Genomic DNA, 26,804 nt, shown 5'->3' on the forward strand with positions numbered 1-26,804 from the left:
ATACATTTTACATTTTAACTTGTTTCAACAACTTTTTATTTAAAAACCACTGTGAGCCCTGGCTGGTATGACTCAGTGGATTGAGTGACAGCCTGTGAACCAAAGGGTTGCTGGTTCGATTCCCAGTCAGGGCACATGCCTGGGTTGTGAGCCAGGTTTCCAAGTTGGGGGTGCATGAACGGCAACCACAGATTGATGTTTCTTTCCATCTCTTTCTCCCTCCCTTCTTCTCTCTCTAAAAATAAATGAATAAAATCTTAAATAGATAACTAAATAAAAAACCACTGTGAGCAAGTCATGTCGTCGTCGGCAGCCGTCCGTCTCGAGAGACGATGGTGTAGCTTCTTAAGAGTCTTAAGAGTCTATCTGCACTGCACCGCCGAGAATGGCTGTGCAGTCCGACTCGGGAGTGACACGGTATCTGTCTCCTCCCGTGTTGAATCGACATCTTGCGATGACGCTGGAGTGTCCTCTCCAGTGAAGCTGAAGCTACAGAGCCTGGGCAGGGTGATATGGAGGGTCTGCTGTTGCCCATGCAGCAGACTCACCCCCTCTTCGCAGCTGAAGGGTCCAAGGGAAAGACGGAGTCGATACAGCTTGGCTTCAGGTGCGCCGCAGGAGTTGCCGGTGTTGACTACAATGTCAAACCGCCTTAGGGACTCCGGCTCCGGATTTTCTGTCGGGGTTTACTCCCTTAGCCTTTCCCCTGAAGAGGTATGCCGCAAGGCAGCGGAGGTTTTTTGGAGTCAGAGTTTTCCTTCTCTGATGTGCCCTGACTGGAAGATCGAACCAGCGACACTTAGCAAGTCATGTGCTAATATGATAAGGATATAAAAATAGATCAAGCCTTGTCCTGCCCTCCGAGACATCTCCCAAGCAAGAGGAGATGCATGTAAGTAGGTAACTGTTAACGGTGTCATAAGGGCACCAAAGCTCGTTTAAGACTCGCCCTGCTTCGTTCATCCCTGAAGCACGTACTGACCGCTGCTGTATGTTGGGCGCTGTGGGGGCGCTGGACGATAACTGTGATCAGAACAGGCACGGTCTCTGCTTCCACGCAGTCCGTGTTCTAGTGGCGGGATTCAGAGGAGAGGAGGGAATGGACAAAGTGAGGGAATTAAGAAATAGCAAGTTTATAATAGAGAGCACTGAGCCAGATCTCGGAAGATAAGCAGGTGAAGAGACCCTTGGAAGAAGAGGTTGAAGCAACAGGTGAACGTCATCATTGTTCCAGCAGCATGCTGGAAGGGAGGATGGGGGCCAACGAGGACATGTGCACATTGGTGAGAATGAGAAAGCAGGGCTCTTCTTGATTTTCTGCTGTGGCCGAGGAGAACCAGATGGGGTGTGGTGGGATTAGCCCCTGACAGCCTGGTGTGAAAGGTGGGCAGCCAGTTTACCTTAGTTTGTGGGTGTGACCGTGGGCAGATGGATAGTGACATGTTATCAGACATGCAGTGACCTCTCCTACCTGCAGAGGTAGCCAGGAAAGGCTCATATATTTTAAGGAGCAACACCTAGAATGTTTCTGTAGAGCTGTATTTTCTTAATGAATATTTTTATAACATCTGTTTGCTAGCCCACAATTCTAGTTTTAGTGCAGCAGTGTTCATGTTATATCTTCTTGAAACATGCATTAGAAGGCATCCCAACAGAAATTCTGACATCCCTTTTATGTACATATTCGTATTCATGTTTTATAGACTGGGATACACAGATGAGGAAGGGTTCGTTAACTTGCCCAGAACCATGGACAGGAGTAGACTGAAACCTGAGTTGGTCTGATTCCAGGGTTCACTGCATTCCGTCAAATCACACCGGGAGCCATCAAAGGACTCGTTGTAAACAAGCGTGTGTAAAGTGTTTGTACTTTTACACTTGGCTAGATGGAAATGGGTCTTTACAATGTTTGCTTTCCATGTTTATCGAATTTCTTCTCAGTTAGAAATTAATTTGTTATGTATGTCAGACTGTACTTTTATCCTTAATTATATTTTTATTTCTTTTGAAAGAACCTTTTGGACTATTGTTATTGGACCAAAAATGACATCTATTATCAAGTTAACTACCCTCTCTGGGGTTCAAGAAGAGTCTGCTCTTTGTTATCTTCTCCAAGTTGATGAATTTAGATTTTTATTGGACTGTGGCTGGGATGAGCACTTTTCTATGGATATTATCGATTCACTGAGGAAGTAGGTGTTACTTTTAATATTTCTAGACTTTTAGTTAATCAACTTTTCTACACTGTTAGTACTATTTTCACGTTACACAACGTTTCTTTTTTGCTCTAATTTAGTTTATAGTAAAGAGTTGGTTTTATTTATGCCAAAGAGCCGAAGAGTGACTATTTTCACTTGGAAAGTTCGATTGACTTACACATTGTGTTATTTAAAGTTCAGCATAATCTTAAGTTAATCATTACTTGGCTAACGGATCTCAGTAGAAGTTTTGGCACCCAAATTTTAGAAAAGAGCAAGGTTAAGTTTATAAGAATTTGAAGAGAGGAAAAACTTTCCATGTGAAAGTTCTGCAGTCAGATCACATTAGCTTGCTTTTTGATCTTTTAATGCTAGACATTGAGAATCGGTGCTCAGAATAATGATTGTCAGATGCACGACGACACTAACCCATTAAATTAAGTTTTGTTTGCAGTAGGGTACTGATTATGAAAGGAAAGAGGACTTAAGCATTTAGAAATCTTAGAACTTGTAGCAAAAAATTTTTCTTTCTTTTGTAAGTGAGAATGTTCTTCATTGATTAATTGAGATTTTTTCCTATAATGAATGTGTTGTCAGTTACCATGTTAAAAAGCTGGGCCAAAAACCAATAATAAATATGTGGCCGTTTAAGTATCTTCTCCTTAATTTCTGAAATTCTAAGCTGAGTTCTTGAACTTAAGTTAATAGTATATAAGATAGCCATTTAAAATCAGCTTACATGTGGTGTCTACTGTTTCTCTTTTACTTTTCTTTTTTAAATAGGTTTAGTATATTTATGTGTGACTTATATAATAATTTTGATAATCCCAACAGGACAAGGGTAGTAATGACCGAAATTTGTAGGCGTCATACTTTTAGCTTTCTTACTCCAGCATAGTCTTCAATTCAAAATACTGAGAGGAATCAGAATTGGTGAGATAGTTTTGACTGTCCTGCCTTTACTGTCCAAACATGGTTTGGGACACGGTCGTTTGCGTGTGTTCTCCCAGGCACGTTCACCAGATCGACGCGGTGCTGCTGTCGCACCCCGATCCGCTCCACCTCGGGGCCCTTCCCTACGCTGTTGGCAAGCTGGGCCTGAACTGCGCTATCTACGCGACCATTCCTGTTTATAAGATGGGACAGATGTTCATGTACGATCTTTACCAGGTAACCGAAGCAAGCCAAGAAAATTTTAACACTTCTCCGCTGATCATTTTTAACCTTTATTTGTGTTATTGTTTTAGTCTCGACATAACACAGAAGATTTTACGCTCTTCACATTAGATGACGTGGATGCAGCCTTTGATAAAATACAGCAATTGAAATTCTCTCAGATTGTGAATTTGAAAGGTAAAAGACATTTCCAGTAGTAAATAAGTGGACTAGTGGGGTTTAACTTACTGAAAAGGACACGGGGAAATTTGTAGTAAAAATTGTAGGCATTATGGCCTGAGGGATAAACAGTGAGCAATTTTTTAATGAGAACTCCGAACCTCCCCCAAGTCATTCAGACTGAAAAATATTCCAGATGGAATACTAACAAAATGTGAACAACTTAGGCCTTTTCACTTTTAACTTGGGACAGACATGTATTGTCTACTGTGTATAATGCCCAGAGGTCGTGTGGCCAGATCCTCCTTCCAGGAGCTCCCGTTGGGTTGGGGAGGTAAAGGAGCTCAGACGACCGAATGTCGTGGCCAGAGGAAATGGAGTGTGTGTCATGGCAGCGCAGAGGACAAAATGACTGAATTCTAGAATCAGGCATTAAAAAGTGCATTCTTTCATTAGGTCAGGAAGTTACATATCCCATATATATTTTTCATCTACCGAGAGAATTGCATTACAGATTTTCAGATATAAGCCCCGGCATTGAGAAAAGGGTGCAGCAGTGAGGCCTGAAGACTTAGCCAGGAAGTCACAGTGGTCTCTGCAGTTCTGCATGCACTGAAGTTTTCCGCAGGATAAATTCTTTACAGTAGTGAGGTTTGAATTGTCAGAGGTTAGCAAAAATGGAAACAAGAACTGTGTATACAATATAAATATTAAAATGTATTAGTTCATACTAGGTAATTTACTAGTAATAGTAACGTTAAGTCCAATCTCAAGCCTTTTGTTCTCAGGCACACACATGTCTGCAAGACTGCATAATCGAGTGACAAGAACATTTGCCTCCATGAGGGAATGGAGTAGTCGGGGGACAGGAGATGAGACTTGCATTTCACTCTATACTTTTTTACTTTTGAATTTTGTATAATTGTATACATTGCCTATTAAAAATAGCTTACAGATAAATAACCTTTATTTAAGTATTAAAAGAAATCTGAATATTGCCATTATCTTGTTGATATAGGTAAAGGACATGGCTTGTCTATCACACCATTGCCCGCCGGTCATATGATAGGGGGGACAATATGGAAAATAGTCAAAGATGGAGAAGAAGAAATTGTTTATGCCGTTGACTTCAACCACAAGAGGGAGATGTACGTATATATATATAGAAAAGCTAGTAGGAACACAATTGGTATTATTTTATACTTTGCAGGGAATATTAGCAACAAAGTAAATTTTTAAATATTTATTGTTTTTTTCTATTACAGTTGTTCCACTTTTTCCCCCATTGCTCCCCCCACCCCCCCACCCCCACTCCTTCTCCCACAGTCAGTCCCCACCCCGTTACCCTCTTGTCCATGTCCATGGGTCATTCATAATAGTTCCTTGACAAGACCCTTCTCCTTCTTTCCCCCCTTCTCCCCCCACCCCTCCCCGGTCACTGTCAGTCTGCTCCTTGTTTCTATGCCTCTGGTTCTGTTTTGCTCATTTGTTTGTGTTCTTCATTAGTGTCCTGTGTTAGGTGATTGTCATATGGTATTTTTCTCTTGCTGCTTGGCTTATTTCACTAAGCATAAGCCATCAGATAGAGGCAAATTTTAGTCACAATGAGATATCACCTCATCCCCGTCAGAATGGCTATATCATCAACAAATCAACAAACAACAAGGGCTGGCAGGGATGTGGAGAAACGGGAACCCTACTGCACTGTTGGGGGGAATGCAGACTGGTGCGGTCACTATGGAGAACAGTATGGAATTTCCTCAAAAAACTAAAAATGGATCTGTATTTTGATCCAGCAATTCCATTGCTGGGCTTATACCCCAAGAATCCTGAAACCCCAATTCAAAAGAACCTCTGCACCCCTATGTTCATAGCAGTGCTATTCACAATAGCCAAGTGCTGGAAACAACCTAAGTGCCTATCAGTGGATGAGTGGATCAGAAACTTGGTATATATACACAGTGGAATACTATGCAGCAGAAAGATAGAAGGAACTGCTACCGTTTGCAACAACATGGATAGAAACAAAGTAATTTTTTTAACCAGAAATCTAAAGCAATTTAAAAGCACCAACTAATGAATATTTTCAAAATTAACTGATTAATTGCATTGTAAGGGAAAATTACGAAAGAAGAGATAAAAGATATATTTTGAAATTTCCATGTTAGTATCCACTATATAAAACAGATTTCTTCCTGGAGATGTTGCAAAGGAGATTAATTTTTTTACATCAAACTATACTTTATAGCCTGGCTGCTGTGGCTCAGTGGATTGAGCGTTGGCCTGCGAGCCAAGTGTCACTGGTTCGATTCCCAGTCAGGGCACATGACTAGGTTGCACGTCAGGTCCCCAGTTGGGGGCACAAGTGAGAGGCAACCACACAATGATGTTTCTCTCCCTCTCTTTCTCCTTTCCCCTCTCTCTAAAAATAAATAAATAAAACAGATAAATAAATTATTTTTAAAAATGTTTGTATAAAGGGATCAGGGTTATTTAAAAAAAAATACTGTATATGCTCTTGACCTTCTATTTAAAGGAACTTAGGGATTTTTATTTTTGGGGGGTATAGTCAGTAATAATTACCATATAATATAACTATTTAAAGTCAGACTCCCTTTAAAAGGACACACAAGAGTAATTTTAATTGCTTTGTTTTGTATGGAGAGCATATTATGTCAATTATATCTTAGTGATGGTACTCTGGAAGCTCTTGGTTTTCCTTTTTTTTTTTTTTTTTTTCTTAATTTACCAGATTTTCTTATCAGTGAGCATGTATGTATACTTTTATAGTTAGAGGAGGGAAAAACCTTATAAAAGAAGTTGCTTAATTTTAAGTAAGATAAGCTATTATTTATTTGGAATGGTATAAAATATTTCTCGTCTTCAAATTTGTTATAGCCACTTAAATGGATGTTCCTTGGAAATGCTAAGCAGACCCTCCCTGCTTATCACAGATTCATTTAATGCTACGTATGTGCAGCCGAGGAGAAAACAGAGAGATGAGCAGCTTCTGAGTACGTATTACATAAGGCCCTTTATGAAGATCTGTGACGTGCATGGTAGTATGAATTGATGTTAGCTCTGTCCTGGTTAACACTTTTCTTGTCTAAGAGATTGGCTAACTCTAGTATTTTTTTGAAAAAATACTATGTGACCATATTAATATTTTGTACAAAAAGAAGCTTCTGTTGGTTTGAACTTGACTTCTGTGGGGTAGGTACAAAGTAGGGCTTCTCCCTGCGATTCAGCACATAGCCAGCTTTCCCTGGCGTCCCCTGGTGTGTGTCTCGGGCATGCCAGATATAAAGCTCTTAACGTAAATCTGTTAGAGAAACATACGCTAAAAGAAAGGTGAATGAAGGAGATAAGTGAGGGTGCAAACAGTTCACTGATTTGGGGGTTGGGTGTTCTACACGCTGATCCAGTTGTCTTGGTTCTAAAGGGGTCCCTCCGGGCCATCGCTGCTCACTTCTGCTTTGTCTCGAGTTGCTTTACCTTGTATTCTTTTTTCACAAGCTACATGGAATTTCAGTGGGGAGTGTTCAATTCCACTTCTGAACACGTTTGAAGCCACTGCCTTTGTCTGTCTACCTAAAAAAGGATAACTTGTATACTACGTCACACTGACTTTAAGAGGGTTTGCAAGTCTTGTTTCTGCTAGAGTTTGGTTTTTACTCAGTATTTTCAAGCAGACTTCCATCTAGAGCAAGGGAATCTATTTAAATCTATTTATAAAGATACTTTTGTTTGAAGAGAGAATATGATCTATTCTGCCGGCATACGTACATACATACAAAACATATATGTATTACTATAAAGTATGTACACACCTGTGTGTGTGTGTGTGTATAAATTTGGGAATTGTTTATAACAGAGTTCATTGGGGCAGACAGGAAACACTGGAGTGCCCTGACAGCCAGGATGGTTGCACTTGACCTACTCATTCAGCTTTCCCGATGTACTCTAAAAATATCATTATCTGTGTGTACTCTGGGTGATTGGGTTTGGAAACCAGTGATTTATAATTTTTCAATGAAAAAAATTGAGTTAATGGCATTGTTTTCCACTCCTAGGAAGAAATATTCACAGAATAGAAAGTACTTGCAGTAGCCTGAATGAAACGCTTTTATTTTGTGCCTGGCCCAGTGAAGGCCTGTTTATAAATTATAGTCTTTATAGTAAAAACATGGAAATAAAGTTACCGTTAATTTGGTAGCAAAGCAGTGTTGTGTTCTGTAGGGATCTTACCTTCTTGTCTTCCAGCAAATGTCCTGGAAACACTTCGGGGGGACGGCAATGTCCTAATAGCAGTGGACACCGCGGGCCGAGTCCTGGAACTCGCTCAGCTCCTTGACCAGATCTGGAGAACCAAAGACGCAGGGCTGGGCGTGTACTCCTTGGCGCTCCTGAATAACGTCAGCTACAACGTGGTGGAGTTTTCTAAGTCCCAGGTGGGTTTTTTCACGTTATTTGTAATCAGGTTTGCCGCAGAGGTGGAGCTTATGGAAAACAATGTTTTAGTTGCCCTTCAGATTTTATTTTTTGTTGAGGAGGTTGGTGATGATGATCGTAATAATAAAAGTTAAAAATTAACCACTTAATGTTCTTTCTGCTTTACCTGTATTACTTCATTTAATCCTTATACACTCTGGGAAGTTGGTTCTGTTTTCTTTCCCATTTTACAGACTGGGCAAGTTACTGCTCCTCTAGTACTTAGTATCACAGTCTGTAAAATGGGGGCAAAAGTTAAACCAACCTCATAGGCTATAAATGTTAGAATTCATTTTTCTCTTCCTATTAAGCTTTTGTCCTTGAAATAGCAATCGCTGAGGTAAGATACTCATTTAGAACTCACACATAAGCTTCTCGATAGATTTAAAGTAATTCAGAAGTGAAACAATGCAAAATTGGATTTTTAGAGATGAACACTGGGGTGGCAGGATCTAATAGGGAATAGAAGCAGAAAGTAAGCTGCTTGTCCAAAAGGTACAAATTTAAGCAACCAGTGGGGAGCGGGGGAAGACCTGAGCTGGAACTTGAACTCCTTGACTGTTGTTGAATACATTGAAGTTCTAATATAGCCTTTTCTCATTAGTGTCATCCCCCCCGTCCCTGTCCCCCCTTATTAGGTAGAATGGATGAGTGACAAATTGATGAGGTGTTTTGAAGACAAAAGGAACAATCCATTTCAGTTCCGCCATCTCTCTTTATGTCACGGTCTCTCTGACTTGGCCCGAGTACCGAGTCCGAAAGTCGTACTTGCCAGCCAGCCCGACCTGGAATGCGGATTTTCAAGAGATCTCTTTATTCAGTGGTGTGAGGACCCTAAAAACTCAATCATTCTAACTTACAGAACTACTCCTGGGACATTAGCACGTTTCTTAATCGATAATCCTTCTGAAAAAGTTACAGAAATAGAGGTGAGTGCTTGTATGTGAATTTCATCTTAACACTGTTTTGAATTCATTATGCATGGTGTGTAAAAATGAGTGACCAAACATAAAGCCCAAAATTGTTTCAGGATTTTTATCAGAATAATAGTAGAGAGCCGTTAAAGCACAAATTTCAGAGTTACTTAATTGGAAATTGTCATTCTTGAACCCTTCCACAGTACCCTCTGGAACCACACCCAGATGGCGTACACATGCACTGCATTCTCAGTTTCTCTCTGAAAGGTTGGCTCTCTGTCCTTTCCTTAACTGGAATCGGGCTCTTTCCTAATGATACTCTTCTTCCCTTAGCCCTTCCAAGTAGATGCTCTTTTTTTTTACCCTTTCACGTTTCACGTACTTCCGGTGGGGTAGGTGTTCTTGTTCTGTATTGCAGCTTTGAAGCCATTTCTCTTGACAACACGCTAACCCCTCCTTGTTCCTGACATTTACTGACATTGGTCGTTCTCTGTCAGTCATCAGTGACTTTGGACTCTGGTTCGTTCATAGCCTTCCTGTCCACTTGCACTGGGGACTTCATTCTTGATGACTAGCATTCCTGTTGTCCAGTTTCTCGGCTCTCTCTGTTTCTTGACCTCTTATTTGTTAGTGATCTTTTCCTCCACTCCCTCTCCGCCATCCTTCCCACCATCGTGCCGTCTGCCCCCGTGGTCGTGCCCTTAAGTAACCTTGTTATGACTGAACAGCTCCCACATCTCCTGCCGCAAGCGTTTCACTCTGACCTTACCGGTGACTTTCTCTCTGACTGCGATGCCATCCGGTCTTCGGTCCCATTGGGTCTTTAAGTACATGAACCCCGCCGCTTTCCTATCTGTCGTCCCTCCAGCTGTGAGTCAGCGGCCCATTATTATTCTGCAAACACCTTTAACTCTCTTACCCTTCTTTCTGCTATGGCCCTCACCTGGCAAAGCCTTGACTCTAGTTTAAACAATTTGTTTGGTTTGTGCCTGTGCCCAAGCAACGCTGTGTTCACTGGAATGAAACACTCTGGTGCAGACGGGTTTCCCTTCGCGTTTGTGACCTCACACCTCAGGTAGGCACCCAGCACTAGCACTCAGCGTCCTGTGGGCTCTTCCTTCCTGTCCTCCCCGGTAAGACCGCTTGCTACCCCCTGCAGCTGCATCTCAGTCCTCACCCATCGCACGTGATCTCATTTCAGGCCTAACTGAGGAGTAGAAGTCAGACAGGAATTCCCTTACCTTCTCCCCGCAAACCAGCCTAACTTGTTCCTGCATCTGCACGCGCTGCCGTGTCTCCTGTTTCAGGAGCAAGACAATTCGTCAGAGGACCATTGTGCCAAACGATAATTTTACTAATAACCAGCCCATCGCATCTATCAATTTTCCAAACCAGTATCACTAACTTAAAGTTTATAGCAATTGAACCCGAATAGGTTAATAACTGCCAGTGTTTTGCAGATTTTTAGATGACTGCTTCTCATTTTGTCTTCATAGAAGCCGTTTCAAGGAATGTTCAGTTTGTTAAAGCTGAGTAGGAAGGGCATCTTATTAAATCCACTTAAGAAAAGTATAGTAATGGTAACTAAAATCTGATATACATTCACTGTAAATACAGAATCATTGAGGAAAGATTCAAAGCAAGCACACCAAAGTAAAATACTGGCTCTTGGGTTATTGAATAGCTTAGAAATGCAAAATTAAAAGAACTCAGAAATACTTGAAACAGTTTCATCAGATATGAAATGCTGTATTAGAAAATACTAATTACTAGAAATTCAATTAAGGTAGATATTCCATTTCAGGAATTCATAAAAGAATATTAAAAGTGGTTTAAGTTTGGAAAAACAGAAAATGACATTTGGAGCTGAAACTTGAAATGGTAGTCTTTTGATTATTTCATAAGCAGCACTTAACGCCCCGAATTCTTTCCCCTCTCGCCTTGTTAGGGGTATTTCTTCTGAAGCTGTCCCTTTCCTTCCCATTATTATCCCTTATTCCTCTCCTCAGTCACATCCAAAGCAATTTTTACTATGTCTCCATCTCTACTCCCAAGCTTACTCTGCTCTGAGCCTTCTTCATCTCAGGAAATAGCACTTTCCACATGTTTACGCAAGCCAAAAATCCAGGTAGTTAAAAAATGTGAGTAGAATATATACTGTAAAGTGTGCTTATTGTAAGCATAGTGTGATGGATTTTCACAAATCAAACACACCTATCTAGCCTGTATCTCAATCAAGAAATAAAATACTACTAATACCCCAGATAACCCATTTCTGATCTTCCCTACCTCTTCCAGGATCTTCCAGAAGTCGCTGTCCTGACTTCTGATACCCAGATGATCAAAACTTATCTTCAGTTCCTTTTCTTTCAGCATCCATCATCAGCCTAGCAACAAGTCCTGTCAGCTTGGCCTGCAGAGATCGTCTGAATCTGTATTCTCTCCAGCTGCACTACCATCGTCCCAGCCATGCTAAGTGGTCTGGCCTGGACTGTGCAGCTGTTCCCTCACTGGATTCTCTGTTTTTACTTTTATACGCTCTTAATCCTTTCATCTCTTAGCATCGAAAGAGATCTCTTTCTCTCTGTGTCCCTCTTTCTGTTGTGGTAAAAAACCACATGAGGAAATTTACCATCTTAACCATTTGTGAGGGTTGAGCACAGTTATATTCACTGTATGAACATTGTTTTCCAGCAGATCTCTACCACTTTTCATCTTACAGAACCGAAACTCTGTACCCACCGTACAACTTCCCAAAGGCATTAGACATTCACCCTTTCATGTCACTCCCTGGCTGAAACGCTCCAGCAGCTCCCTTCTGCTGTTTGAATGGATTCTGACCTCTTACCCAGACTTTTAAGATCCCACATGATCTGATCTCCACCCGCCTTTCTGGCCTGGTCGCACTCCACCTGCTCGGTGCCCTGCCCTGGTGCCCTGCCCTGCTGCACCGCATCTGGATCTCTGCCCTGGGTGGTGGGGGTCCTTCTGCCTGTGATGTTTTTCCTCAGCTGTGTGCTTGGCTGGTTCCTTGTCATTCAGGTCTCAATTCAAAGGTCACCTCCTCTGAGAGGCTTTCTCTACTGGTCGAAAATGACTACTCAGTTGCCAGCCCATCACCTAACTTCAGTTATTTTCCCAGCACTCATCACTTATTTTCCTGTTGTCTTCTGCCCACTACCAACTGGAATACAAGTTCCACGAGAAAAGGGATCTGTTTTGTTTTTAATCCTTAGCATGCAGAATGATATAGTGGTTCTCAAAACTATGGTGTGAGGACCCCTGGTGTGTCCCCGAGACCCTTTCAGGGAGTCCACAAGGTTGAAATGATGTTTCAAAAGTAATGTTTAGGTGTTTTTCCTCTTCACTGTTCCTGTACTTACACTGATGAGCAAAGCAATGGTAGGGAAGCTGCTGGAGCCTTAGCACACACGAGGGCAGTGGCACCAGCTGCACCAGCAGTCATCGCGTTTGTCTCCACCGACGCTTGTTAGGGAGGACGCGTCAGTTTCGCCCTTGTCAAAGTGGTAGAGGTTACTCGTTTCACTGAACTTTTTAATGAAATATTTTTTAATCTGGGAGACAAGATGGGAGGTTTGCATAAAGCACTTGCGTTGCATACTAAAGTACCACAGTTGTCTGTACGGTTGTGTGAGTTGGGAGCTGAACTAGCTACTTTATTCCTGAAACACCGTTTTCACTTGAAGTAATGACATGGCTAATTTAGACTTGGATATATGGCAGGTAGTTTCTCAAAAACGAATGAATTGAGCCAGTCACTTGAAGGAAAATACTTGGTAGTATTTGTTGCTTAAGTCTGATAAAGTACAAATTTTCAAGTGAAAATTAGAACTTTAAAAAACTTACATACCCATCACTGTCAGATTAACTGCTTAAACTTAGAAGACTTTCCTGAAGAGATTGGTGTTGATATTTGCAAATGTGATTTTCCAAATATTGACAACATTTGTAAGATCTGTATAACCTGGTGAACCAGTGTTTTCCAAATAACCAATACATGATGTTACAAAGTAACGCATGAATAAAAGGGCCATTCAAAGTGCAAAATAAATCAATACATTCCCATATAACAGTACAAAAGGTTATTGGTATGGTTTCAGATTCCACATTACAACTAACCTTTTGTGTTTTAATGTAATTCCAAGAAGAATATTCATAAAAAGAATGAATTTTCATAAGAACACCCCTATTTGAATATTTTTCCCTTTTCCAACTATATATTTGTATGAGGCTGGATTTTCTTCATATGCTTTAACAAAAGCAAAATATTGCAAGAGGTTAAATGCAGAAGCAGATATTAATGTTAGCATGCAATGGCTTTATTATTTTTTAATGAATAAATATATTTTTTAATTTCTCAGTTTCAATTTTTGATATGGTAAATATTGATAAATATAACCAAGGAAACAAAAGCCCTATACACCTAAAACTAATACAATGCTATATGTCAATTATATTTTAATTTAAAAATCAGTATTAAAAACAAGAGCTCTTTGGTATTCTCAGTATTTTTAAGAGTCTTAGGTATTCGGAGATCAAAAAGTGAGAACTGCTGATTAAATCACTTTGTATTGATAGATTTTAAATTGTGTCCAGTTTTTTACTATTACCAACATTGCTGCATCTGTGTAATTGTTTTAGTAGGATAAGTTTCTACAAATAGAAAGGCTGTGTTAAAAGACACATTTTTAGATATTGGCATATTGCACTCTAACATAGTTGCGTTAATTTCCCCGTGACTATAGTACAATAGGTGAAGGTACCCTTTCCCCATATAGTATTAGATCATATTTAAAATATTTTGCATTTTAAAAATAATCATTAGTGAAATTAGACATGTCTTCGTGGCTTTCAGTTATTGTTTTTCTTAGTTTAGAAATTGCTTATATGTATATTTTGTTCTTTTCTGATGTGTTGATCATCTTTTTCTTAACAGATTTGGAAGTGGTCTTAGGAAAAAGTAGCTTCTGCTAGTCATACAGTGCTGCAAATAATTTTTTCAGTCTCTTAGTTTCATGACATTTAAAACATTAAAGTAATTTTATTTTTCATGTTGCCATATTTATTCATATTTTCCTTTGGGTTTTATATCATATGTAGGCCTTACCTACACCAAATTGTAAAATTACTTAGCTGTATTTTCTTTTCCTGATTGGTGATTTTAAACTAGTTTGATTCAAATTAAACCCATCCTAGAAATGTGAAAGCTCAATTTTTGTATTAACCTAAAGAGGATCTGTAAGTGCACGTAATGGACACTTGAATTATTTCAGAGGAGAATTTAATTTAAAGATGATGAATAAATTTAGAGACGTGATGTATCTCACACCCCCACTACCTTAACCCCCTAATATTTGATATTTTCTTCTGTCTTCTTTTTTTCCTTTAGTTGAGGAAACGTGTGAAGCTTGAAGGGAAAGAACTTGAAGAATACTTGGAAAGGGAGAAGCTAAAGAAAGAAGCTGCTAAAAAACTTGAGCAGTCAAAAGAGTGAGTTATTTTTAGACATACTATAAGTTTATGTAATTTAAGAAGAACTTATTTCTAGAACAAAAAAAATTGAATAGAAAAATATTTAACTTGTTTCAACCTCATTACTTTCATCTTTCAAATGGTGTTAGAATATAAGTTTTTTGTTGCTAATATTAATATGTATTTATTAACTGGCAGTTAATGCTGTTTCGCAAAATATCAACCCAGTAATATTGATGTTTATTGTATTACTGTCCAGTTAATATTCAATATTCAACAATAATTTTATGAGCATTAATTCAAAATCCTTTGGGGACTTTATGACCTTTATCTGTTCCACAATCCTCCTAGGGCAGATATAGATTCCAGCGATGAAAGTGATGTTGAGGAAGACATTGACCAGCCGTCGGCTCATAAGACTAAGCATGACCTGATGATGAAAGGCGAAGGGAGCCGTAAAGGCAGTTTCTTCAAACAGGCTAAAAAGTCTTACCCCATGTTTCCTGCCCCAGAAGAAAGAATTAAATGGGATGAATATGGAGAAATTATCAAGTATGTGAACAAAACAGGTTTTTCTTTCTTACAGATTACAAGTATCAAGTGTGTTATCATTGGAGCTCAGTGAATTTGGTTTTTCTGTTATCATGTATCTTGTTACTTTCTGAGTACCTCCGCTTGAAAAATATAGACTTATATATAGTTTGAGATGTAAAAATAGAAATGTGGAGGGACATCTAGAGAATTGATATGAAAGGAAAGCTGGTAGTTTTATTATTTAGGTATGTAAAACGTTTGAATACATGACCAAGACTTTTATTTCCACTTAAAAAGAAAGATAATGAACATGCACTGGAGAAAGACATAGGATAGGAAGAACTTTTTCTTTTTTGAAGATTTTATTTATGTTTAGAGAGAGGGGAAGGGAGGGGAAAAGAGGGAGAGAAACATCGATGTGAGAAACATGGAAACATTGATTGATTGCCTCTCACATGCAGCCAGACCAGGAACCGAACCTGCAACCCAGGCATGTGTTCTGACTGGGAATCAAACTGGTGACCCCTTGCTTTGCGGGACGACGCCCAACCCACTGAGCCACATGGTCAGGACAGGAAGAGCTTTTGATGGGTGGGATTATGTTAAGTTTGGGAAATGGGCTATGTCTGAGATAGTGTTACAGGTGCATTTTACTTATAAGAGACACATGTGGCAGCATGAATGGAACCATGGAAGATCTCCAAGCTCCATGCTGCTGTTAGAGAAAGAACTAAAATCACATGTTCTAATCTCAAATCTGAAAAAAACTACCTTGTGTAAAGATCCTTTAGGGTTCCTTTTGCTTTTATGAAATGTCACTTGCCTTAGCACAGTGCATGTCTTCCATGATTTGACTTCCCCTACTTTTCTGTTACGTTTATACCCCCGTTTTGTCCGTGTGTGCCTTCCCAGAGTCCTTCTCAGCTTTTTCAAGTCGTGCCCTTTCACAGGCTTCTGCTGCCTTGCGCCATGCCCCCCATCCCAGATCCCTGGGCTGCTAAATCCGGCCCCGCAAACAACTGGAAACCTTTCCCATTTCTTCTTTGCTACCCCAACCCAGTTAGTCCCCTCTGTCATACTTCCTTGGTACCTTTGTAATGCTGTCTTGAGCGTGTCGTGGACTTAGGTCACTCTAGGGTTTCCTGAGGAGAATTTCACCGTCTGCCTAGCCCTCTGCAGTGGTAGGGAGGCCCTGACCAGGGTGGCTTGGTTGGTTGGGCATCGTTCCACAAAGCAAAAGGTTTCCAGTTCGATTCCTGGTCAGGGCACCTGTCTGGGTGATGGGTTTGGTCCCTGGTTGGGGCGCATTCGGGTGGCAACCAATGGTTGCTTCTCTCTTGCATAGATGTTTCTCTCCCACTCTTTCTCTCTCCCTTCCCTTCTAAAAATAAATAAATTAAAAAAAATAGTAGAGAGGAAAAATAATCTAAACAGCATTGGTGAGTTTGCTTACCATTCCATGTCATTAGCTGCCGATCTGTTTAGCATGTGGGTGGAGCTCTTCAGCTTCAATTTCCTTATATGAAAAGTGGGGGTAAGAATTAAAGGAGGTTATGTTTTTAAGGCACTTAACACAGAACCTGACTCACAACAAATGCACTAGAAGTGGTTGCTGCTGCTGTTGTCGCGATGTGGGTTACAGTCAGAGACGGTGGACTCGGTGGGGAGAAGCAGCTGGTGCCACTGTCTAGGTGTTGGGTGACAGGCGGGGATTCTGGGGCGTGTGAGTGCACTTGGGGGTGGGGCAGAGGCAGTTACAGGATTTAAAGAAAACATATTTTAAAAGTTTGTTTTTTAATTTTAACATCCAACTCTCTGATACTGGAAGTAAAATGGGCAGACAGATGTGTTAACAGTTTGTTGAAATTAAGATGAAGGCCAGCCTGTTAAACCAAGCACGCTGTTGTCCGGGGACAGCCAGGTGACCTGGCGTCTGCACGATCCTTCCCCATGTGGGACGGCCACCCTCCCCTCCACACCCCTACTCTTTTTAGGGATTTCTGAACCCAAGGGTAGGTAGGACGACAACCATGTCCAGCTTGGGGCAGCCAGAGGAGCACGAGACCTTTGCCCATTGTCCTTTATAAGATTACAAAGGGTCTTAAGTATGAGAGGGAGGGATTGTTACTTTTTATTGTTTAAATAATTAATTAATCATTTATTTAAAAAAAGAAGAAGAATATTTGAAAGGGTGAAGTGGGAGAGCTTGTATGTACGACCCGTGGGCATGGACTTGGGGGGTGTTTGCTGGGGGGAGGGTGGTTGCTGGGCAGAGGGGAGCACAAAGGGAAAAGAAATTGGGACAACTGTAACAGCATAATCAATAAAATATACTTTTAAAAAAGAAGCAAAAAAGAAATTAAGATGAAGGCTTTTGAGGGAGCTAATGACTTGGTATCTCGGTCTTGTTAATACGCAGACGGAGAGTCGCGTGCCTTCTCTGAGCAGGGATGGGAGGACTGGGGCCGTGAGGGAATCAGAGGCCGTCTGAGAGTTATAAGAACTGGGAGTTGGCGCGGGAGAGCACAGAAGCTGAGGAACACAGGCAGGGCCCGGCTGTAAGGGCTCTTGTTTACACTAACCGCTGAGCTCTTCGGAGGATCTGTCCGGGGCCTCTCACTGGCCCGCGGGCTGTGGTTTAAAGAGCACTCCTCGGTGGTCCCGAAGAACATAATGTGTGCAGTCGTCTGATAATTGATATTACGAAGTTCCATTGGCTTTGGATCGAATGTGTGTTTATATCTTGAGATGAGCAAGGAGTCTAAAAATTATTTCGTTCACTAGGCAGTTAGATGTAACATAATATTAGCTTACTTGTTATTACTTCTAATTAGAGACTTATTATTTAGACCAGAGGATTTCTTGGTGCCAGAACTTCAAGCTACCGAAGAAGAGAAAAGCAAATTAGAGTCTGGCTTGACGAACGGAGATGAGCCCATGGATCAGGATTTATCTGATGTGCCTACCAAGTGTATTTCTATGACAGAATCTATTGAAATAAAGTAAGTGCTTTCATTGCATTTTGAAAATACAAAATTTCAAACGCCTGAATTAAAATTTACATTATTTCCAAGGTGAAATTTCTGAATATCCTCTCATAAGTTTGCACTTTTAAATTTTAATTTTTTTTTTATGTTAAGACTTGTGAAGTATGGCGATATTTTCTCTTCGTTAATTACATCTGAATGCCAAAGTAATTAAATTGGTGGAGAGGAGGGGGCTAAACATTAAATCGTACACTTATATAAAGAAACACTCCTCTGGCGTTTTTAGTATGTTTAGTAGTAGATGAGGCCCTGGCTGGTTTGGCTCAGTGGATTGAGCGTCGGCCTGCGAGCTAAGTGTCGCTGGTTCGATCTTCCAGTCAGGGCACATCAGAGAAGGAAAACTCTGACTCCAAAAAAAAAAAAACCTCCGCTGCCTTGTGGCATACCTCTTCAGGGGAAAGGCTAGGGGAGTAAACCCCGACAGAAAATCCGGAGCCGGAGTCCCTAAGGCGGTTTGACGTTGTAGTCAACACCGGCAACTCCTGCGGCGCACCTGAAGCCAAGCTGTATTGACTCCGTCTTTCCCTTGGACCCTTCAGCTGCGAAGAGAGGGGGGGTCTGCTGCATGGGCAACAGCAGACCCTCCATATCACCCCGCCCAGGCTCTGTAGCTTCAGCTTCACTGGAGAGGACACTCCAGCGTCATCGCAAGATGTTGATTCAACACGGGAGGAGACAGATACCGTGTCACTCCCGAGTCGGACTGCACAACCATTCTCAGCGGTGCAGATAGACTCTTAAGAAGCTACACCATCGTCTCTCGAGACGGACGGCTGCCGACGAGTAGTAGATGAGGGATATAGTTCATAGGTTTAATTTCCCTAAGTGCTTGTTTCATAAAATATGACTTAAACATCTCCAGTGCCCTAATGTCTTTAAAGTACTGTAGCGATCCGAAGTAGTTGAGATAATTTTTTTCTCTTTTCTAGTTGGTATAGTTAATAACACCAGTAGAAAATCGTCATTTTGGAATTTTAAAAAACTCATGAGAGAACAAAGTGGTTTTTCTGTCCAGTGGTGTCATTTAGTATACATTCCTGGGAATGGCTACGGTCTGAATAATGCATATAAACAGTATCACAAAATTCTCTCCAGAACGGCTGTACCAGTTCATATCTTCATTAGCAGAGCAGGAGGCTTCCCTGTTTCATCGCTAATATTTGGCCTTGCCTAACTCTTTGTTTTCTGGCCTAATAGATATAAAGTAACATATCAGTACCGTTAAAATTTGTTTTACAATTGATTATTAAGTTTGAGTATCTCTTCAGATGCTTGTTACTGTTTTTGTTTCCTATAAAGTCCACGTTTATTCCCCTCGTCCATTTTTCTCTGAGAATGCTGCCTTTTTGTTATTGATTTGCAAGAGTTCGTTGTGTATTCTGGATATTATTGGTGGTTCATTTTAGATACTACAAATAAATACCATCTCCCATTCTGTTAACTTGCATGTAAGAGTTTTCCATGGTCTACTTTGTTTAAAAACATTTTTAATTTTCATGTAAGGAAATAATAAAATATTTCCCATTATATATTTTGGGTTTTATATTTTTTTAAAAGTCTTTCCCTGTCCTTGGTCACAAAGATAATTCTTACATTTTATTCTGTAACCTAAAGCTTCACATTTTTTTTTTTAATGGCTTCAACTCACCTGCTATCTTATGTAGCATTAGGTCATGATCCAGTTTTATTTTTCTTTATATAGTAAGCCATTTTTTCTTTTTTTTTTAAAGATTTATTATTTTTTAGAGAGAGGGGAAGGGAGAGAGAAAGAGAGGGAGAGAAACACCGATGTGTGAGAGATACATGGATTGGTCGCCTCTTGCATGCCTTCAACTAGGGACCTGGCCCGCAACCCAGGCGTATACCCTGACTGGGAATCAAACTGGCAACCTTTTGGTTCGCAGGCCGGCGCTCAGTCCACTGAGCCACGTCAGCCAGGGCGTGAGACATTTTTTCTAATGGCACTTATTAAAGAATCCATAATCCCCCCCCCCAAGATACATATTAATAATAGGACACATGTGTCTTCCTCAAATCCTCATTTTATATACTATATACATTCTTTTTTTTTAAGTTTTTAAAAATTATATATACTGTATACTTTCCTGATAATGAAAGCCATTAATACCTAGTATTTGAGTGACCTTATCAGAAAAGTAAGAGTGAATGATCCTGTTTCATTACAGAGCCAGGGTTACATACATAGACTATGAAGGACGCTCTGATGGGGATTCCATTAAAAAGATCATTAACCAGATGAAACCACGACAGCTGATCATTGTCCACGGACCCCCAGAGGCCAGTCAGGATCTTGCCGAGTGCTGCCGGGCGTTCGGGGGGAAAGATATTAAAGTGTACGTGCCAAAGCTACATGAAACTGTCGACGCCACAAGTGAGACTCACATCTACCAGGTAAACGCGCTGGCGTTTGAGCCCCAGGAAAGTGGGAACTTCCTGTTGCAGATGAGGGCCGACAGATCCATGAGTACAGGGGTGCGTGACACAGACATGGTCCCCTGTCCTGGCAGATCTTAGCCGGTGGGGCTTATAATAAGGACAGAGTGTTTATCACACGGTCACACCTTTGACGGAGAAAGGAGAGGATGTTATAAGAACATGAAGGAAACCCCAACCCAAATTTAGAGCTAGAAAAGATTTCCCGGAGAAAGTGATAACCAAACCGAATCCTGACGGATGGGCTCTCAGGGCTGTGTGGAGAACAGGAAAGAGAGGGAGGGAAGAGTGTTCCAGAGGGAACATTAGCAGAATCGTATACATGAAGGAAACGGTGAGGGTTCAAGAATTCAGAAGTTTTCTAAAAATTCACAGATGCCAGGGTTCTATGGATAGAGAAAAACAGACAGGCACAGAAATAGGAGTAGAGGGGAGAGGGGTTAACTCTTAGTTGGTGGTGGCAGAGGGTGTCAGTTACGGCAGATGTGATGTCTGCAGCTGGGAAAAATGGGTTAGAATTCAGTGGGCAAGACTTGTCACTCTGGGCAAAGGCAGAGGAAGCAGCATTCCAGGAATACGGAGGTGGGAAGCTGCGTGGCTTATTTAGGAAACTGTACGCAGCTCAGTACTCACTCCTCCAGCACCATCAGGATTAGGGAACGACACTTAGGAGTGGTTTTCAGCCTCTGCTGTTCATGAAAATCACCTGGGGAACTTTGGGGGATTCGGAGGTCTCCATGCTCTGCTCTTAGTCTCACTAGTTATATTAGAATCATTGCAGGTGGGGCCCTGGCAGTGATAAATTTTTTAAAAATTGCTGTGTGACCCTAGTGTGCAGTCAGGGTTAAGAACTTTTATTTTGGAAAGTAGACAGGGGCCCAAAGATCTTATAGGTCATTAGGTCATTACCAGTCATGGCAAAGATCAGATGAGGGAGAGATTTGGAAATTTTAATACATATTATTAGACTTAGAAAATGATAATAACTAATAAGTCATATTAATTTATACTCTGTGGGTTTTATTTCTCTTCCCTTTGCATGTCTAGGTGAGATTAAAAGACTCACTTGTTAGCTCCCTACAGTTCTGTAAGGCAAAAGATGCTGAGCTAGCCTGGATAGATGGCGTCTTAGACATGCGAGTTTCCAAAGTGGACACGGGAGTCATTTTAGAGGAAGGAGAACTGAAGGATGACGGAGAAGACTCAGAAATGCAGGTGGACGCGCCTTCAGATTCTAGTGTCATAGCGCAGCAGAAGGCCATGAAGAGCCTGTTCGGGGACGACGAGAAAGAAGCAGGTGAAGAAAGCGAGATTATCCCTACGCTGGAGCCCTTGCCGCCTAACGAGGTGGGTGAGCCCGTGCTGCTGCCGGCTTGTCCTTCGTTGGTCATCCTTTGAATTTTCCTTTTATGTTTTTAACCATATGAAATATGTCAGATGGAGACTGATTTTGGAATTTTTAAAAATGGTTATTCAAGGCATGTTGATGTGTGTGTGTTGTGTATGGCTAGGGAATAAAAGTAATTTAAAGGAAACCTTTAGCCGATCTTACAGGATACATAGTTGTTTCATGATTTTTTATTTCAGTATGGATTTTAAAGTGTTCAGTTTGATGATTGTGAAAGTCATCTCCCTGCTTCTAATTAGGAGGTGTATTGTTTTCTGAGAACGTCATACCCCTGCGCTCCAGTTTTGTCTGTTGTCAACTCTGGTCACATCCCTCTTGGTTTTGATATAGTTAGAAAGCTTTTCCTTAGTATCGATATAATTCTAGTCTAGTATTGACATGTCCTCAAGAGATACCTACTTAGCAAAGGTTTCATGGAATTAACTTACAGCATGAAAAACTATGAGGCCTGCGTGCATGTCACGTGATGCCTTTAGCCCTTCTAAGCAGTAAGGAACAGAGAGACAGCCTCTGTCATTGGGTTTCATTCCAGCACTGCTCTTGAAATTGGGAGGAGTTGGAGCTGTTTCTCTCTCTGTGCTAAAGCTAGCACTCTTCCAGGCAATTTCAGAGTAGCAGCATCAGGTTGAACAGCTTGCCTTTCCGATCCTAAAAGCCGCAGCACCCGCTGAGGGAGGAGGGGACGTGGAACTGGGGTCAGGAGAAAGGCATCCTCTGAGCTAAGCAAAGGACTCAGCCCTGAGTCAAAAAGACTTTTTGGTTCAGCTGTGCCTGCTGGCACTCCGGGTGACCCCGTTCGGCAAGTGGGTGACAGAAGAGCATAACAGCACCAAATGTCTCTCTGTTATTGTGAGGAGTGACTAATAAAATTGATTGCGAAACGTTCAGAAAGTGTGAAGTGCTTTGTAATGTTAAATAATGAGGTGGAATTCAGAACAACAACTGGGAATGTGATTTACAGTCTTGAAATGATCTGTCAAAGGACTTCAGGGAATAATAGAAAATGTCTTAAGGATCACGTTATTTTACTGAATTCAGTACAACCATGGGTCTGGTCGTCTAGTTGAAGTTTTTCTTTCCCCTTTAACCTTATCTAAGGTTCCTGGACATCAGTCGGTTTTTATGAACGAACCGAGACTGTCAGACTTCAAACAAGTTCTTTTACGGGAGGGGATTCAAGCAGAATTTGTAGGAGGTGTCCTCGTTTGCAACAACCAGGTGGCAGTCCGCAGAGTAAGTGTGTGTTCAAAAAGGGTTGACTTGAAGAGATGCTTCTGGTGTTTTGTCATTTTTAATTCTGTAATTCTTAATTGGTAATTTCACAGGCCTGGAAATCAGTAACTTATATTCAAAATAATGACCTTGAAGGCCTTAAAAAGTGACTGTCTAAGACTTGATACATGATTTTATTGTAAATTTTTATTTGTATTCTCTGACATTTATATGTGTATAAAACTCATGATTTGAATAATATATCCATATTCTGTGAATCAGAGCAACCCATTTCCTGACCAATCATAAAGTGATTTTGGTTGTTATGTCTGCATATTAATGGATAGAAAATGTACTAAAGCACTTTTTTTTTTACTTGGTTTCTAGACGGAAACTGGACGCATTGGATTAGAAGGCTGCCTTTGTCAAGATTTTTATAGGATAAGAGACCTTTTATATGAACAGTATGCCATTGTGTAAAGGACGTCATGTCAAGAAGTATCTGTTTGACCTTTATAAGAAAAAAGAGATTCTTATTCTAAGCTTTTGCGCTTTTTTTGTAATATACAAAAAGAATCTGCCAGAAAAACTTCACGTGCATTAGATTTTTTGCTAATGCTCAGATGAGCGTTCTCCCTTTTCGTTTTGAGTGGTAGAGATGCTAACACATGTGCAGGCCTGCGAGGGGCAGTTGACTGCTTTCCTTTACCCACCTCTTATTCTGGAAGGGCTTTTTACCTGAATAAAACAATGCAACTTAGCAAACCAGTTCATGGCCTTAGAGAAACATATTTGCATGAATTCTTGCAAACTGTTTCTTATATTTTCTGGAATGCAAAGTGAGAATTATTTAGAAAAAAATAATGATAAAAGTTTTTTGAGTCCTACTTAGTTAAAAAACAAAAAGCAAAGAATATGGGCTGTAACTCCTGAATTATAACATGCAGTTGGCCTCACGTGTGGCATCGCGGCTCCCTGCCGGTGTTTCCCAGACTCACTCCAGTGTGAAGCTGCACACATCTGGTTCAGAAATCAATTCTTATTTCTCCCTTTTCTTGTTTTGTCAAGATTTGTTGTGCAATTTGAATTATAATACAGTCATTTGAATACACATAATTCAGAAGAACTGGATGTGTTAGTCTTACGGGTTCTGCACGCACTTCAGATGCATCTTAGCTCTCATCTAGGTTACTATTAGAAACTGTTCAGTGCCCTGTTTTCAAGGAAATAAATTTGAACCTCACATTTTTATGAGGGAACCGTATAGTTGAATTACAAGGCGTAAATGTTTTCATCTGTTAGGCTTTTAGGCTTGTTTTCTCCTAAGTTGGCCCAAGCAGTGGTTGGATTTTATGCACATGACTACAGAAGTAATGTTGACAGTGAATAATGTCATTCTTTCTGTGCTCATATCTCTCTTGGGGCTGGCAACGCTGACATAGTATACAACACTTGTATTCGAGAATAAAAGCTGACGATATGCAATTCCCATTGTACTCAAAAAGAAATCGTTTCGCCCCAGTGTAACCTGTCAATGCTTTCCTAGCTCACAGCTTAATCATGGCAGACCTTGGTGCTTATTTCGTTGAGTATTTAAGCCCTCTTCTATACAATTAGCATTTTTAGAAGGATCAGTCTTATTTCACTTAGATGGAACGAAGTCTAGTGCAGCCCAGTGATATCAGACTAGAATTAATTTCATTCCATTTCAGCCGCTTACAAAGCTTTTCTCGTGGAGTATAGTGCTAATGCAAAGTTACAGTCTTTTTGATACCGAAAACCAGATACACAGAACAATGTTAGAGAAGATGAAGATAAAGAGTATGTTTTCTGTGCAGAGCTTTGAAAAAAATTCACTTAAACTCTTATTACTGAGTAGAGTAAGCCTAAAATTCTATTTATTTTCTAGGGGAGAGAAAGTCTGCATTTGTTTCATGGCTTAAAGAATTTGGTTCGACATATTCTGTTGAAATCCTCATATTGAACATTTGTGTGTTATGCCTAACCCATGACTAAGAGTTACATGTTAAAGTATTACGTGAAGATGGCTGTGCTACCTACTGTCATTGTTGGAGCAATATTTGTACCTGTTTCTAGGTGACAATATTACTAAAATTTTTTAAATGAAGACATTTGTTGAGCCACAGTTGCGGAAGAGAGAAACATATTTTAAAAAGAACTATGAGAGAAATCATGAGCTCAGAGAAATTTTTAGATCTTTACTCTTTAGAAGCAAAATAAACACAAGGAGAGCCTCAGCTGATATCCATAAGTAGGTTAAAAATATTTTTTTGTTGTATTTGTTGCAGTGGGATTATAAATGCCAAATGTCATTGCAGACTTTTAAATTTTTTTATGAACCCAGTAGGTGGTCTCAAACAGAAGTGAGGAAATCAATTTTCTAAGAGCCGTTTGCCTTTTAAAAAAAAATTGAGCGATGATTCATATACCATCAAATTTACTCTTTAAAGTGTACAGTTCATCGATTTTTAGTATGTTTACAGCATTGTGCAGCCATTCCCACTCTAATTCCAGAACATTCCCATCATCCCCCAGAGGAAACTTCACACCGTTAGCTCTCAGTTCCTGTCTCCCTTCCCCCAGCCCCAGGCCACCATTCATGTCCTCTCCGTCTGCTATGAAGTTGCCTGTTCTGGATGTTTCAGAACAGGGGATTCATAAAGTATGTGACCTTTTGTGTCTTACTTCTTTCACTTAATATAATATTTTCAAGATTCATTGACGTGGTAGCAGGTGTTGGTATACTTTTTACAGCTGACAGTCTTCTGTTGTGTGGACAGACCACGTTTTTGTCCATTCATCAGTTGATGAATATTTGGGTTTTTCCACTATTTGGCTCGTACAAATAATGCTGCTATAAACATTCATGGACAAGTTTTTTGTATGGATATGTTTTTTCTTCGCTATATACAGGATGGGGCAAAAGTAGGTTTACAGTTCATATGGAAAATAATACAATAATTAATAAATAATAACACAGGAATAAACTGTTTTGCGCACTCAAACTCAAAACCTACTTTTGCCAAACCCTCTTACCTAAGAGCAGAATTGCTGGATCGTATGGTAGAACCTTTTGAGAAACTGCCAGGCTATTTTCCAAAGTGGCAGCAGCATTTTACATTCCCGCCAGCAGGGTATGAGAATTCCCGTTTTCCCGCATCTCCAGCAACACCCCTCCCTCACCGTCTTTTTATTTTAGCGGCCCTGCGTGTGTGAAGAGGTGTCTCATTATGGTCTTGGGTTGCGTTTCCCTACTGACTACTGATGCCGAGCATCTTTTCTGTACTCATTGGCCATTTGTGTATCTTTGGGAGAAATGTCTGTTCAGACCCTTTGTCTATTTTTCTATTGGGTTTTTATCCTTTATTGTTGAATTATAAGAGTTTTTAAAACAGCCTGGATACTAAATCTTCATCAGATGTGTGATTTGCCAATGTTTTCTCCCCTCCTGTACGTGTGCTCACTTTCTCGGGAGGGGCACTTGAAGCATAAAAGTTTTTGATTTTGATTGTCTCCTTTATCTTTTTTTCCCCTTTGGTTCCATATGCTATTGGTGTCGTATCTTAGAAACCATTGCTTCATCCAAAGTCACAAAGATTTATTACTGTTTTATTTTTCCTAAAAGTTTTATAGTTTTAGCTCTTATATTTGAGTCTTTGATCCATTTTGAGTTTATTTTTATATGTGGTGTGAG

General features: G+C 40.4%; 1 protein-coding gene across 3 annotated transcripts in view; it reads left to right on the forward strand.

Moving 5' to 3' along the window:
* Positions 1 to 24,576, forward strand: part of CPSF2 (cleavage and polyadenylation specific factor 2) — a 31,576-nt gene extending 7,000 nt beyond the window's left edge. For 2 of the 3 annotated variants that reach the window (XM_090271322.1, XM_090271320.1), the window contains 14 exons: positions 2,013 to 2,192; positions 3,209 to 3,368; positions 3,446 to 3,551; positions 4,552 to 4,681; positions 6,432 to 6,547; positions 7,797 to 7,984; positions 8,663 to 8,953; positions 14,352 to 14,452; positions 14,786 to 14,986; positions 17,818 to 17,970; positions 20,202 to 20,427; positions 21,517 to 21,816; positions 22,976 to 23,110; positions 23,477 to 24,576. In XM_090271322.1, coding sequence (XP_090127448.1) covers positions 2,013 to 2,192; positions 3,209 to 3,368; positions 3,446 to 3,551; positions 4,552 to 4,681; positions 6,432 to 6,547; positions 7,797 to 7,984; positions 8,663 to 8,953; positions 14,352 to 14,452; positions 14,786 to 14,986; positions 17,818 to 17,970; positions 20,202 to 20,427; positions 21,517 to 21,816; positions 22,976 to 23,110; positions 23,477 to 23,569 — 2,380 coding nt within the window. In that variant the 3' untranslated portion in view covers positions 23,570 to 24,576. Of the gene's footprint in view, positions 1 to 1,834; positions 1,852 to 2,012; positions 2,193 to 3,208; positions 3,369 to 3,445; positions 3,552 to 4,551; positions 4,682 to 6,431; positions 6,548 to 7,796; positions 7,985 to 8,662; positions 8,954 to 14,351; positions 14,453 to 14,785; positions 14,987 to 17,817; positions 17,971 to 20,201; positions 20,428 to 21,516; positions 21,817 to 22,975; positions 23,111 to 23,476 lie in introns of those variants that run through there. The other variant, XM_090271321.1, reaches the window with a different exon arrangement.
* Positions 24,577 to 26,804: the final 2,228 nt, after the last annotated feature.

The sequence above is a fragment of the Furipterus horrens genome, unplaced genomic scaffold (genome assembly GCF_987537825.1).
Source record: "Furipterus horrens unplaced genomic scaffold, mFurHor1.1.pri manual_scaffold_3, whole genome shotgun sequence".
Lineage (NCBI taxonomy): Eukaryota > Metazoa > Chordata > Mammalia > Chiroptera > Furipteridae > Furipterus > Furipterus horrens.